Raw genomic sequence first — 15056 nt, 5'->3', positions numbered from 1 at the left:
TGAGTGTTTTCCTCCCACTACCATGAGAAGTCAGTAATATATTCCTATTTGACAGCACTCCTCTACCAAACACTTATCACAGGCTGGACACTTCATCTCTTAGATTCTCACAATTATCCCATGGAGCAAATGCTGTCAGCGACCTCATTCTACCAATGAGGAAACTGAGGCCCAGAAATTAGATGACCGAAGTAACACAGCTAGGAAGTGACAGAGCTAAGATTTAAAGCCAGCTTTAAAAAGTCTTCCTGACTCTACAACCCGTTTTCTTTTTCTCAAACTCTGATGCTTCCTGAGAAGTTAATTTAATACTTTAGCCTGATTTGAAGATACATGGGATTTTCAAGCTACAATTGAGCACAGTCTTGTTCTCAAGGACTCTTGCCCAAGAAACACAGCCCTCAACTCAGGACAGCCCTAATGGTGTGGTTCCCTCTGCTTCGGGAGCCCACGGGGGCAGCAGCTGTGTCCTTCTTACTCCCTAGCTCCTTCCACAGTATCAGGCTTTTCAACAAATACTTGCTAACTTTTTAAAAATGCAAATGCTATTCGTTACACTTTACAATGGAAGAAGACAGGAAGATGGTGTAACTCTTCCTCTGGTTGATTACTCCTGTCCAAGGAGCAGAAGGTGCACACCCAAAGGGTAACTTGAATTCCTTTTGCTGGACTGCCTGTGCAACCCCATTAGGATTACCCAATGACAGGTAGCAATTTGAAGATTACATAACCGGAGTGTACCTTGTCTCATTTCATTGATGTATCTATATAATCAGGTCACTTCAAGCTTTGTTATTGTTTCTTTAGGAGACTAGTTTGGCTTTGGATTCTTTTCTTTCTTTCTTTCTTTTCTTTCTTTTTTTTTTTTTTTTTTTGGTTTGACTGCCTGCCCAGTCACCCCTCCCAAGTCTTTTGCAAACCAAACAAGCATATATCCTGCAAGGAAGGAAGTTCACCAAAGGCTAATGATATGCTAAACCTCACATAAAACAGTATATCCCCTTTTATAGAGTGATGTTGTAAAAACATATTAACTCATTTAGTTGTGCCTTTATCTGTAGATTTATTTCCATGCTATGAAACTGTCTCATGATTGAAATGTTTCTAAAGCTATCTAGAGCTGGTATATGACATAATTATGGTAATGTGACAATCTTTCTTTGTTCTCTGTAATTTAACTACACTAGCACTGAATATTGAAGTATAATTTATTTATTATAGTAACATGTACGGTGTTCATTGCTCCTTATGGCCAAGCACTAAATGGCATTTTACATATGTTATCTCATGGGATCTTCTTACCAATCCCTGAGTGAGGTGGTATTATTATTATTAATCTCTTTATACAGAAAAGAAAACCTAAGTGCAGAAAAGTGATTTTCCCGAGGTCACATTGCTACTAACTGGAGGGGCTGTGATTCAAGCTTAGGTTTCCTGGACCACAAAACCCATGCTTAGAACAGCTATGATTCACTTTTTCACCAAAAACAAAACAAAACAATAAGCAAACTACTGAACAATCTTTGCATTTTTTGAGGTTTAGACTTATAACAAAAATCAAATTAAGAACAAGCATTAGGGCTTCCCTGGTGACGCAGTGGTCGAGAGTCCGCCTGCCGATTCAGGGGACACGGGTTCGTGCCCCGGTCCGGGAAGATCCCACGTGCTGCGGAGTGGCTGGGCCCATGAGCCATGGCCGCTGATCCTGCGTGTCTGGAGCCTGTGCTCCGCAACGGGGGAGGCCACAACAGTGAGAGGCCCGCGTACCGCAAAAAAAAAAATAATAATAATAATAAAATAAATAAAGAACAAGCATTAGATAGCATTTTGCACCTAACTGAGGTTGGAAGCAAATGTAAAATCTGACAGTACCCAGGTTTGGCAAGGATATTCAATTAGGCACCTAGTGGATATCCTTTGCCTCCCTCTAGTCTGTTCTCCTTACAGCAGCTAGAGTAGTCTTTTAAAAATGTAAGCAAGTCATATATCTTTTCTGCAAAATTCCCCAAAGTTTTCTTAGATGTGGGATGTGGATTTAATGTCCTTACTTCTTTACCCTTCCCTATCTTCAAGTCCTTTGCCATGTGATTTTACAGTTCCTTCTATTAGAAGCAGTGTCTATATCTCCACACCATGGCATGGACATGCGACTTGCTTTAACCCATGGGATGTGAGCAGACATAGGTCTTGAAATGTACATTTGGGCTTGGGCATGTCCTCGGTGTTAAAGGACAGTGAGAGGCAGGAGAAACAGAGCCTGAACCCAACATATAGCCTGGAGACAAACCAGGCTAGATCAGCTAACCACAGGCCAACCCACAGATACATGAGCCAGAAACAAATGCTTACTGTTGTGTGCCACTGAGTTTTTTTTTTTTTTTTTGCGGTACGCGGGCCTCTCACTTTTGTGGCCTCTCCCGTTGCGGAGCACAGCCTCCGGACACGCAGACTCAGCGGCCATGGCTCACGGGCCTAGCTGCTCCGCGGCATGTGGGATCTTCCCGGACCGGGGCACGAACACTTGTCCCCTGCATCGGCAGGCGGACTCTCAACCACTGCGCCACCAGGGAAGCCCTGCCACTGAGTTTTGAGGTGGTTTGTTACACAGCATTGTTGCAGCTGTAGTTAAATGATGCCCCACCTTACTGAGAATACATCTAAAATCCTAGCCATTCCCCGTAAGACGTACAATCCTTCCTATGTGACCACTCCCCTTGCCATTCCCCCTTGCTCACTCCCCTCAGCCACAGTGACTGCTTGCTGTTTTTTGAAAGCATCTTACTGTGCTTTACAGAGTATTTTATATCACTTGATCCTCCTAACAACCCAATGAAATTATGAAGGAATACAGTACCATTATCCCACTTTGCAGATGTGACCACTGTAGATACAAACCTTGCACAAGGTGCTACAGCTATTTAATGATAGCATTGGGGCCAGCAATCTGTCCACTAACCTTTGCATTACCCCACAGGATTTTATCTATTTTCCTTTTAGGATATTTTAACAGCATGTAAACAACTATATTCTAAACAATGAATTTTAAAAATTAAGATGAGGATGCACTGTGTCTCCATATACAAATTGAGACTGGTGCAACCACTTAACTAATTGTGCAGTAACCTCGGGGGTCACCAGCATCTCCCCTAACACTGTCTGACAGTGTGTATTTCCTCACATCTTTATAATACTAGGCATTATCAAATTTTATTAACTTTGCCAGTCTGTTAGGCATAAAGCTATCTTTATTAAGCTCAAAACTGTTTATATTCATTCTGAATTTACTTACAACTTTCGGTGATCTTCTTCAGTTTCTACAGGAGAAAGTCTAATCCACTTAGCAAAGCTTTCATTCACTCACCGAAATTTGACTGAGCACCTACTATGTGTCAGGTACTATGATAGGCACTGGGCACACAAGGAGCAATTAAGACCAGGCACTTGTCCTCAAGAAACCCACCATCTAGCTGAGGAGATAAATACCTGCGCAGTGAACAATAATGCCGTGTAATAAGAGGAGTGATAAAACCTGTGGTGGACATTTGTTGTCTACCACCTAATCTTTTCTCATCCTTGCTTCAACGGTCCAAATTTGCATTGCAATTCCACCTCTTTCTCTACTGGTCTTAGTGGGGCTGTGCTCCCAACCAAGGTGAAAGGCAGTAACCCAACTTTAAGTCAATCATTGCATCTTATTCCACTGGCCTTAGTGGTTGGTTCAGAGTGAACGCATGACCCAAACCAATCCAATCAGATTGAATCTCAGGACTTTTTAATGGAATGCTGGGAAATGACCCTGGAAGATGTAGCCCTGGGATTTGTTGGTAGCCATCTTGCAGCCATGTGGAGGGAGTCTTCCTGAGAGTGTAACCATATAGAGAAAACCAGAGGGAAACCAAGTCCTCTTCACATTGTTTGAATCATGGATCAAGCTGCACCTAAAGTAATATTAGATCTACTTTCTTAAAGAGTTCATATTTTAAAGAAGTTCTTTTTTTTTTGCCGTACGCAGGCCTCTCACTGTTGTGGCCTCTCCCGTTGCGGACGCGCAGGCTCAGCGGCCATGGCTCAGAGGCCCAGCCTCTCCGCGGCATGTGGGATCTTCCCGGACCGGGGCACGAACCCACGTCCCCCACATCGGCAGGCGGACTCCCAACCACTGCGCCACCAGGGAAGCCCCAAAGAAGTTCTTTTTTGTCTTAAGTCATTTTGGGTTGGGTTCCTGTTATTATCAGTTGGAAAAATGCTAACTGATGCACAGAGGAAAAGAAGCTAACACTGGCTGTGGATTTCAAGGATGGCTAACTGGAGAAGGGGAAGCCTGGTTGAATCTTAAACTGTGGGAGGCAAAGGAGAACAAGACAATTCAAGCCAAGGAGACAGTATATTAGGGAAACTGCTTGCTTGGAGGTAAGGCTTGAGATGCACAGACCTCTTCAAGATGTGATTCCACCTACCTTTGCATGACTCACCTCTGGCCATTTCCTCCCTCACACTCTTCGAGTCATACTAATACTTGGTCTTTAAGAAATGTCATATTTTTATACTTCTAGGCTTTCGCTAATGCTGTTTCCTCTGATGTAATGCCCTTTCCCTTGAGTCCTCTAGAAGGAATGTTAGCTCCTTGACAAAGGTTATCCCAAGCTTTCTCAGTTTGGATTTCTCCTGAGTTATGACTGCTCTTTGTGTCAACGTCTGTCTAGCCCACATCACCATTATAGTAGCATAACTAACACTGATAGAGAACTGACTGACTACCAAGCACTATTCAAGCACTTTATGTATTTAATAGTACCTATGACGCACCTGTTGTTTTCATCCATATTTCATAAATGACAAACCCATATTTTATAGATGACAAAAATCAGAACAGACAAGTTAATTCATTTTTCCCAGAGTGATACATACAAAACCAGGGTCTGAACCCAGGCAGTTTGGCTCCACAGTCCATACTCTTACCCACTATCTCATGCTGCCTCTCCTGATTCACTACAACTGGTCATTTAGCTATCCGTTCACCCTCTCGGTTTCAGAGCCTCTTAAAGCCAGGAGCCAATGCAGATGCCCCTACATAATAAGTAAGACTCTTTGGTGGAAACCACACATTTCTCTTTAGGACTCTACTACCCCCCAGCACAGCAAACAACATGTGCTTCATGTTCATATGGTTCCCCTTGCTCCTGAGTCCCATGGGGGGTGATGCAGAGGGGTCCATGTGAATGGTATGAGTGCAGTGACTTTGCATCATATTTGAGGAAGCTTGAGCTTAGGAAACCCAAATCTTGTAAAATGAGCAGTAAGCCTGCCTGAACTTTGCCCCAGAGGGGTAAATTAGCTTTATTATACTGGATGCTAAACAAGACTTTCTAACATGGCTCACAGACACTGTACGATCTACCCACCGCTACCGCCACCTCCTTTACAGTCTAGTCTCTCTTTCTACTCCCCCTTTAGCTCCTGTCATTTGGGCCTCCTCTCAGTCCCTTCTCTTCACTATATTCTTTCTTGCCACAAGGCCTTTGCACTTGCTGTTCTCACTACTTGGAGTTCTCCTCTCTCTCTCTCTGTGTTTAATTCCTATTCATTCTGAAGATTGCTTCTCATGTAGTTCTTCCTCAGGGAAGCCTGACTAAGTCACATGTGCCATTTAAGTGCTCACACAGACCCGTGGGCCTCTTTTCCATGCCTCCTATTACACTTACAATGTTATACTTCTGTGAGTATTTACTTGACTAGTATATTTCCCTATGAAGCAGTAAACACCATGAGAACAAGGATAGTGCTCCATGAGAGCCCCACTGTCTTGCCCTGTGTCTGAGGAGGTCCTCAATAGACACCTGCAAAATAAGTGCATCTTGATGCCCACAAGGATTTTTCCAGCAACTGATACATAATGGGGTCCCAAAGCAGCCATTACCTTCGCTCACAAGATGTATAGGAATGCAAGGGACCCTGGAGAACTATCTCCTAGGCAGGGTTGGTCTTTTTCTTTCTTTTTCTTTTTTTTTTTTTTTGGTTTCCAAACTTGTTTATAAATGTGTACAGATGCTAAGTGTCCTGGCCCCATTCCATCCATACCCACCTCTACATGCAGAAGGCTACTTACTGAGAGCATTTCCAGCTCTGCCACGGTGGCAGCGTGGCCTGTGCTCAGGGAGAGCCAGAGTGCCAGAGGGTTCATGGCCCTGGATGCATCCCTCCACTGGTGGCCAACAGGGACCTGGTGCTTAAACAGCTCAACCTCTTCACCCTGGGTAACTCGAGATGTGCTTCTGCATTGGATGCTTGAGTCCCAGTGGGATTGAGCTCTGGTTGCCCTCACGGCTTACATGCTTGATGACGCGCCTTTTTATTAGCTGCCTTCCACCTCTCATTTCGTTATCCCCCTACTGGAGCTTTCTGGGATCACCTCCCAAATAAATCTACTTGCACTGGAACCCTTCTCTTGGGTTCTGCTTGCAGAAGAATCCAAACTAAGAGCGTGTGATATAACCATTTTTAAAAATGTACAACAAAGCATAAAGATTATTGCAGTGGCCATCCACAGTAAGAAAAGAACAGGAGGGGACAACACAGAGGGGACCAGGAGGATGCTGTGCATACGCTAGTCTTGTATCACCTTTGAGAAACTCTCTTCACGTTCTCTGTTCCAATTATCCTGAGCTGCTTTCCATTTCTCTTGATCATCTCTGGACAATTATATAAATTGTTTCTAAAATACTTTTTGCTTCCCCAAATTCTACCCATTCGTTTGTTCCCTCTTAGATACCACTTCCTTCAGAAAGCCTGCCCTGACCTGCCCAGATTGGATTAGATACTTCTCAATGTTTCCATGTCACGCCATCATGTTGGACACATTGTGTTATAATTTCCTTTCACGTGTGTGACTCCCCAGGAAACCACAAACTAACTGCAAGGAATGTGTCTATTTTTGACACTAAATAAGAATACCTGATATGTATTTGTTGAATGAATAATAAATAATATTAATGACCATTTATAGGATATTCTTTCATATGAATTTTTTTCATTTAATCCTCACAATAGCTCTGGAGCAAGGGGTAGTATTATTATCACTTCCATGTCACACATAAGAAAACTAAGGCACAGAAAGTCCAACTGGCCTAAAATTACACAGCTAATAAGTGGTAGAGTCAGGATTTGAACCCCAAACTTGATGGATGCAAATCACATATTCTTAAATGATAGAGATGAGTTCATGATTCAGAGTGAAGTCCTTTGGGGTAAAAATTGGGAAAGGTAAAAGTCCTCAGAATTTCAAATTTTGAGAAGACCCTCACCAAACTACTACTAGTTCTGGAGAGAAAAGAGAGGGACCACATCAGAAATGGACTTTTGAACCAAGCAGACCTTGACTTACATCCCAGGTCTGTCTCTTACTGGTCACATGACCACTTGGGCAAGCAACTCACCTTCTCTGAAGCTGGAAGTCAACTGCTGTTTGATTAGAAGCCTCTTTGGCTGAACTAAGCCAGGGAGCAGATCAGTGTATTTAAGAGATAAGTGATTTAGATTATTGGCCGTTATTTTAACAAAGATTTGCCATTTACTCTCATGGGAAACGTAGGATTTCTTTTTACATCAACTCATTATAAGTTTTATTAGACATGATGCATGAAATGTGAGGAAAAATAGTTTCCTAAATGACATTATTCCATACAACTTCTCTCTAACCCTGCAGTGCCAGGAAATTACTCAGTGCTGGAAGTCATAATACATTCAGAGACAAAAGCCATTATACTCCCTACTGGGCTGGCCTACTTCAACTCTGTTTTTCTATCTTTCCTTCTTTCCCTCTCTTTTATTTGTTCTCTGCTGCCCTTGAATTTCAGCTGGGCCTCTTCTTTACGGTGAAGATTTTAGCTAAGGTAGACTAAGGCTAGACTCTCAAAAGCTTTTTGGAAAGAGGAAAGAATAAGACAGTGCCCTGAATTCAGGTCCTGTTGCCTCTCCACTCTCAAATTAAAATTCTGTTCCAATTTAGTTGGTCAAGCAATTATCAAGTGCTAGACCAGGTATTGTTGTATCATTCTTTTTTGAAATGAACAACAAAATTTAAAAGACATTGCAGTGGTCATTCGCAGTAAGAGAATATGTATATAAATGCTCTCATACCATGATGAATAGGGCCTTTTACCTGCTTCTTCTCTCCCACGCCAGGCACTCCCAGCCTAATAGCAGGTGTGATGTCTCCAGGAAGAGGAAGGAAGCCGTTTCAGTGCCTTGCCCATATTCCTTCTTCCCTTCAGCTCTTACCATTTCAGTGCACTCAAGGCCAGTTCTGTGTGCCAGCCCCTGCACCTTGTCTGATGGTGCCCTCTAACTCTGAAGTGCTGGAGAATTAATGCTTCTCTCTCTCTCTTTTTCTTTTTTTTTCCTTTGTCTCCATCCGAGGAGACTTTCTTGACTCAGTTATTTCATGAATCTATTTCTAAATATGTTTGCAAGGTTTTCTCCAGTCATAGATACTCCACCATCCTCTTTCGTATATCAACAAATTCTCTTCTTCCAAATGTGTCCTTCAGGTCACAATTAAGAAATGATCTGGGGCTTCCCTGGTGGCGCAGTGGTTGAGAGTCCGCCTGCCGATGCAGGGGACACTGGTTCGTGTCCCGGTCCGGGAAGATCCCACATGCCGTGGAGCGGCTGGGCACGTGAGCCATGGCCGCTGAGCCTGTGCGTCCGGAGCCTGTGCTCCGCAACGGGAGAGGCCACAGCAGTGAGAGGCCCGCATACCGCAAAAAAAAAAAAAAAAAAAAAAAAAAAAAAAAAAGAAATGATCTGAAAATTTCGGAACCATGAAATTTGTAAATGGAAAACTTTAAACTTCTGCTCATCGCTTTTCCTCTGGAACAGCATTTCAAAATCTTATTCAGAATTTTTTTCTCCATAGGTGAAATTTGCACTCCATGAGGGATATATGTGTATGCTGGGGTGGGGGGATTGTGGTTATTTAGCAAAGTATGGTGCTTGAGGGTTGTGATAGAATAATGGTCTCACCCAAAGGTGCCCACTTCCTATTCCCCAGAGCCTCTGAATATGTTACCTTACATGGTGAAAGGGACCTTGCCAGCATGATTAAGTTAGGGATCTTGAGATAGGGAGATGATCCTGGGTTATCTGGATGAGACCAATGTAGTCACAAGGGTCCTTAAAAGTGGAAGAAGGAGGCAGAAAAAGAGAATCAGAAGGAGGTATGATGAATGTCAGAAAGATGCAAAGTTGCTGGCTTTAACATGGAGGAAGGGAGTGACTAGCCAAGGAAGGCGGTGGCCTCTAGACACTGGAAAAGGTAAGGAAATGGGTACAGCCCTAGAGATTCCAGAAGAAAATGTAGCTGTGCCAATACTTTGATGTTAGCCCAGTGAGACCTGTGTCAGACTGCTAACTGCAGAACTGTGAGGTCATAAATCTATGCTGTCTTAAGGCACCACCAAGTTTGTGGTAATCTGTTACAGCAGCAAAAGAAAACTAATACAGGGGCTATTTAGATTATGTTAGAAAATATTGATACGCACATTTCACATGATTGAGCAACTCGGAGCGGAGGTGACAATGTGCTAAAGCTGAAATCAGGTAACACCATGTTTTTTCTCAAAATCCTTTAATAGCTTTTCATCTTGCACAGAGTGAAAGCCAAGTTCATATGCTGGCCTCCAAGCCCCACACAATAGATGTCTCCATTTATTTATCTGGCCTCATATTCCTCTACGCTTGGCTTCACTCCCTTCTGCTCAAGCCACACGAGCCTTTCTGTTCCTTAGACATATCAAGCAGTTCCTGCCTCAGGGCCTTTGCCTTGACCATACTCCCTGTCCAAAAGCATCTTCCCTGGATAGCCACATTTCCCGTTTACTCACTTCCTTTAGGACTCTGATATGATGGGGCCAAGAACACTGTATGGCCATAGTAGGCCCTTAATAAATATTTGTTGAATGAATAAATGAATAAAATGATTCCTTTTTGCTAACTGAAGTAGCTCAATTAGATACTATTGACCTACTCATCAAGACCTTATTATTTCATGACACTGTATGCATTAGAAAATTTACAATTACATGTCATTTCATTGGTTCAGATTTTCTATTCAATTCTACAGGTTGGGCCATGTCAACAGTGCATTTCTGCATTTGATGATGCCTCTTTGCCATCACATTAAAGGATGAATTGATTTTAGGTTTTCTTCAATATATTTTTATGTGCTGAGAAATTTGGGAATACTAAGTTTCCCACTAAAGGTGTATTCTGAAAAACAGCTCAATATCTTGAATATATAATAATTTCTAGGAAAGAAGACAATTATTTTAGGAGCATATCAACGCATCCATCAAACTGTTATTTAAATAAGTAGAGTTGGCATTTTATTATGCATTTCCAGTCAGAATAATTACAAAATGAATGCTCCATTTTGTGAAATTATATCAGTAACCCAAAATAAAAAGTATAAAAATAGTGGTAGGCCCATAGCTGGATCATAGGAAGAAACTGAAAAATTACTGAAAGCTATTTTAAAATCCTGGCATGTGACTTCATAGAATGATGGAGATTGAAGAGCCTACATGTTTGTACCCAAGGACAAGAGAAGATGTGAAAAACAACTGGTTGAATTCTTTTAGTGGAAATTGTAATATAATGTCCAACACCTGGGCGTAGGACATAAGGGAGTAGTGGGGACTGTGGTGAAACTGAAAGCTTGTTTCAGGGCAGCCACTACTCAACTCATATGGGAATGTATGCTGAGTTGCCAGATCTTCTTATTTTTTTGTGAGGATCCTAAAATGGAGATTTTTATGTAAAATCTTCTAATATTCAAAACATGCTGGACACCAAATGCATCTGAGAGTCTATAGTTTGTGACCCCAGGTTTAAGATAAAAATCTTCACCCAGGGCTTCCCTGGTGGCGCAGTGGTTGAGAATCTGCCTGCCAATGCAGGGGACACGGGTTCGAGCCCTGGTCTGGGAAGATCCCACATGCTGTGGAGCATCTGGGCCCATGCGCCACAACTGCTAAGCCTGCGCTCTAGAGCCCACAAGCCACAACTACTGAGCCCGTGTGCCACAACTGCTGAAGCCTGCGCACCTAGAGCCCATGCTCTGCAACGAGAGGCCACCGCAATGAGAGGCCCGTGCACTGCAACGAAGAGTAGCCCCCATTCGCCGCAACTAGAGAGAGCCCACGGGCAGCAATGAAGACCCAACGCAGCCAAAAATAAATAAACAAACTTATAAAAAAAAAAAATCTTCACCCAAACACACAAAAATAGCAAAACAGAACAAATTAATAAAGTCTTTCTTAGACTTCATTAAATCCTTACTTTACTAAATCTGCCACCTGCTGAGTTGATGTGATTAATTCATCTGTAATTTCAATTTCAAAAAGAGATGCATATATAAGACAGGAGTAGTGGATTCAAGTAGAGTATTCCATACCTTAAGAAAAATTCCGTTTACAGAATTTTGAGGACTATAGAACAGCCCTGTCTATATGTAATTTAAAATTTTCTAGTAACCACTTTGTTAAAAGTTTTTTTATTAAGGTGAAATTAATTTTGATACTATATTTTATTTAACTCAATGGATTCAAAATATCATCACTAAAATATATAATCAGTATTTTTAAATAGTAATAAGATATTTTATATTCTTTTATTCACTTTAAGTCTTCAAAATCCAGTGTGTATTTTATACTTAAACTGCATCGCAGTTCAGACTAGTCATATTCAAGTGGTTAATGACCGTGAGTGGATGGTGGTTACCATATTGAGCAGCACAGCTATAGAAGTTCATTGTTGTTTTTCCAAATATTATTCATTTTTATTGGAAGTATCAAGTCTAATCATGGCTAACTAAGAAGCTGGAAATTATCTTAGAGAATTTTTTCAGTTTTAAGACACCCATCATTTATTCTTAGAATTTTAACATATTTTGCATGACTTTTTGTTGGCAATAATAACAGTTTGGCTTTTATCCTGTTCCAGAGGCAACTGATTCTAAAGCAAATAGCTAAATTCATCAATTGAGTTTTTTTTATGAAATCAACCCATGCAACAGTGAGGGGAAAAAAATCACTTATACAAATGTCTTGGTATTATGCATTCAAAATTTGGATAATTAATTTTTAAATTCTTGGGTTTGACTTTTTAGTTTAATGTAATACATGCTCATTTTTTTAAAAAATCAAACAACGCCACAACTACTGAAGCCCGCGTGCCTAGAGCCCATGCTCTGCAACAAGAGAAGCCACCGCAATGAGAAGCCCGCGCACCGCAACGAAGAGTAGCCCTCACTCGCCGCAACTAGAGAAAGCCCGCGCGCAGCAACGAAGACCCAATGAAGCCAAAAATAAATAAATAGATGTATTTTTTAAAATTATATTTAAAAAAATTATAAGATATGAGTCTAAAGTTATAGATACCAACCTGGGGCAGCAACCAACACAAAAAGCAAATGAAAACAAGGCATCAATTCTTGAAAAGCCACTTGCTTCAGCCCGAGCCTTCACTGATCACTAGGGAGTGGCACCTCTTGGTAAGGCGTCCTCTGGTGAAACATTCTGTCTCTAGGCGCCCAGTATACACTTCCTCGTGGCACAATTCTTGCTAAGTGATCTGCAAAGTGACACCCTCTTCCCTCAAATGGGCAAAAGCTCCAGTAAGAAGATTTTCTTGAGCAAAGAGAAAAAATCCCCAATTTATTTTCCCCTACATGCAAAGGCCTTCCAAACCCTGGTAAATCTGGGGTGGCCAGAATTAGTGAGGACTCTTCATTCATTTTCAAAAGGATTCAGTTTTTAAATGACTCCACTAAGACACGTTGTCCTGCCTTGTTCTCTGTGTTTATCACTCCAAGATTTGGCATAAGACTGAATGGAGAGTTTACATACAAAGATCTCTGGGGCCAGCAAATAGGTGACCCACAGGCTAAATAGGACCTGCGGGCCACATTTTTAAATGCATGAAGAGCCTTCACAATTTGAACTCCAAGAGCATTTGATTGGTCCAGCACTCTACAGTTTACCACAGTTGTTAGCCCTCCCTGTTACACCCCGCAGCTTCTCACATTTACCTGCCTCGGCCCGTGAGCATTCGTGTTTGCAATCCCAGACTCAGTGGTTTCAATCAATTGCTATCTGAATAGGAGTCAAATGTTGTTATGGTTACCTAAATAGGATTATGTGATTTCAGATATGTTCAATAGAAGGATGATGTTAAGAACAAGGGAGATTGTGTTTTGACCAGGCTTTGCCCTGCTCTGGCTTTTTAAAGGGACATTTACAAATGTCTAGGGAATGATTGTATGGGTTTTACTCCAAGCCATATCCCATGAAGGACAGTGGAAAAGAAAAGTAGCCATATGGGGGACTCTTGAATCAGTGCACTTCTCTCTAGCGCCATTACCCACTATTTAGTTAAACCACTCCAATCTCAGACTTGAGCTACTGGAACAAGCTAACTTCCCAGTCTAGTATCTCCCTCTGTCTTCTCACCACACCCCACACCCAGTTCATTTCAGCATGCTACCTCCTAATTATTTCCAGACCCGCTACACGTCTATCTCACTCCCCGCCTAACCACCAGCATCTCCATCCTTGACCGATTACCTCTTCAGCCACCATACTTCTTCCTCTCCAATGCATTTTCCAAGTGGCACACAGCAATCTTTTTTAAAACACGAACATTAACGTTGCCTTCCTTTGTCACCTGTGTTCTCACTACCTTGGTCTCCTTCCTGTCTTCAAACATGACCTAGTTCCCACCTACCTCAGAACTTTTGCTCTGGTAATTTTCCATCTGTGGAATACTTTTCTTTGGAGCACAGATCTGACCATAGTTTGTGTCCTTTTTCAATGTGGCATGTCTTACCTCAAATGTCACTTCTTGGAGAGGCTTTTTTGATTACTCTGGCAGAAGTATTCACTTTCTGTCACTTTCTACAGTGTTCTCCTAGTTTTTCCCTAGCATTCCTTATCAGTGTCTGAAACGTTGTATCAATTTATTAATAAGTTTGGTATCTGTGTCCTCCACTAGAGTGTCAGTCCTGGACAGGGATTCCAGTTGCTTTGTCCAGCACTGGATCCTCACTGCCCGGAACAAATATGTATTGACTAGCTCCTGCAGGGAGCATGGGTTTGATCCCTGGTCAAGGAATTAAGATCCTGCATGCTGTGCTGCACAGCCAGAACAAAACAAAACAAAACAAAAACTAATTACTTTCCATTATTCTGAAGAGCCAGACCAAAATCTTTCAATTGTTCTGTAGGATCCAGCAGGTTTGGCCCTGCCTATCTCTCCAGCTCATGAGATACATCCATCTCTTTGCTGCAGCCACCCTGACTATCTTGTAAATTTTCAAAGACATCAGACTCCTACCACCTCAGGGCTTTGGTACCTGCTGATTCATCTGCCTGGAGCAGACAGATCCTCACGCAAGTAACTCTTTTATCTTGTTGAGCTCTCTGGGCCAATGAGCTTATCATGCAGAACTACTGCATTAAAATCTGCATTTTAATAAGATCGCCAGGTAATTTCTGTGCACATGAAAGTCTGAGAAGCCAGCTCCAGATGACTGATGAGTGCAAACACAGCAAACAGAGTAATCCTTGTATCTCCCAACACTTTTCTAGAGTTTTCCTTCTTAGCTTCTAGTTAAGCTCAGACTGAAAAACTCAAAGCACCAGAGAAGGATGGGAATAAATCCTAGTGTCTGCTGCCACCTTGTGGTGGGAAGTTCAAACCCAGCCAGAATTTGCTCTTCTCCGGGAAATAAATAGCAAATGTTAGAAGGGAGCGCTGGACTCAACTTTCTCAGCCACGTGTGTTGAGAGATCACTACAAAATACGAGATATAATAAAATCGCCCTTGGAAGTGAACTGTGAGAAGGCCAAATAAAAACCTGACAGAGAGAGTATTCATCAGCTCTACTTGAAAAATCTAACAAAAGCTGGGATCATTGGAATTCCTATTGGTTCTGGTTCTGCCCTCTTCGGAATTCAAACATGCACACCTGACTGTGATAATCAATTGGTGTGTGATT

At 42.0% G+C, this 15056-nt stretch overlaps 1 protein-coding gene across 1 annotated transcript in view; it reads right to left on the bottom strand.

Moving 5' to 3' along the window:
* Positions 1–8280, bottom strand: part of LOC307058873 (uncharacterized protein) — a gene marked incomplete at both ends in the record, with an annotated part of 77913 nt that extends 69633 nt beyond the window's left edge. Inside the window, 3 exon segments of the mRNA XM_079712580.1 lie at positions 6107–6272; positions 7434–7487; positions 8159–8280. Coding sequence (XP_079568706.1) covers positions 6107–6272; positions 7434–7487; positions 8159–8280 — 342 coding nt within the window.
* Between the last annotated feature and the right edge of the window lie 6776 nt (positions 8281–15056).

This window comes from Hyperoodon ampullatus (assembly GCF_949752795.1).
Source record: "Hyperoodon ampullatus genome assembly, chromosome: 10".
Taxonomy (NCBI): domain Eukaryota; kingdom Metazoa; phylum Chordata; class Mammalia; order Artiodactyla; family Ziphiidae; genus Hyperoodon; species Hyperoodon ampullatus.
Note: the sequence above shows the minus strand (reverse complement) of the source record. Positions and strands in the feature narration are given on the sequence as shown.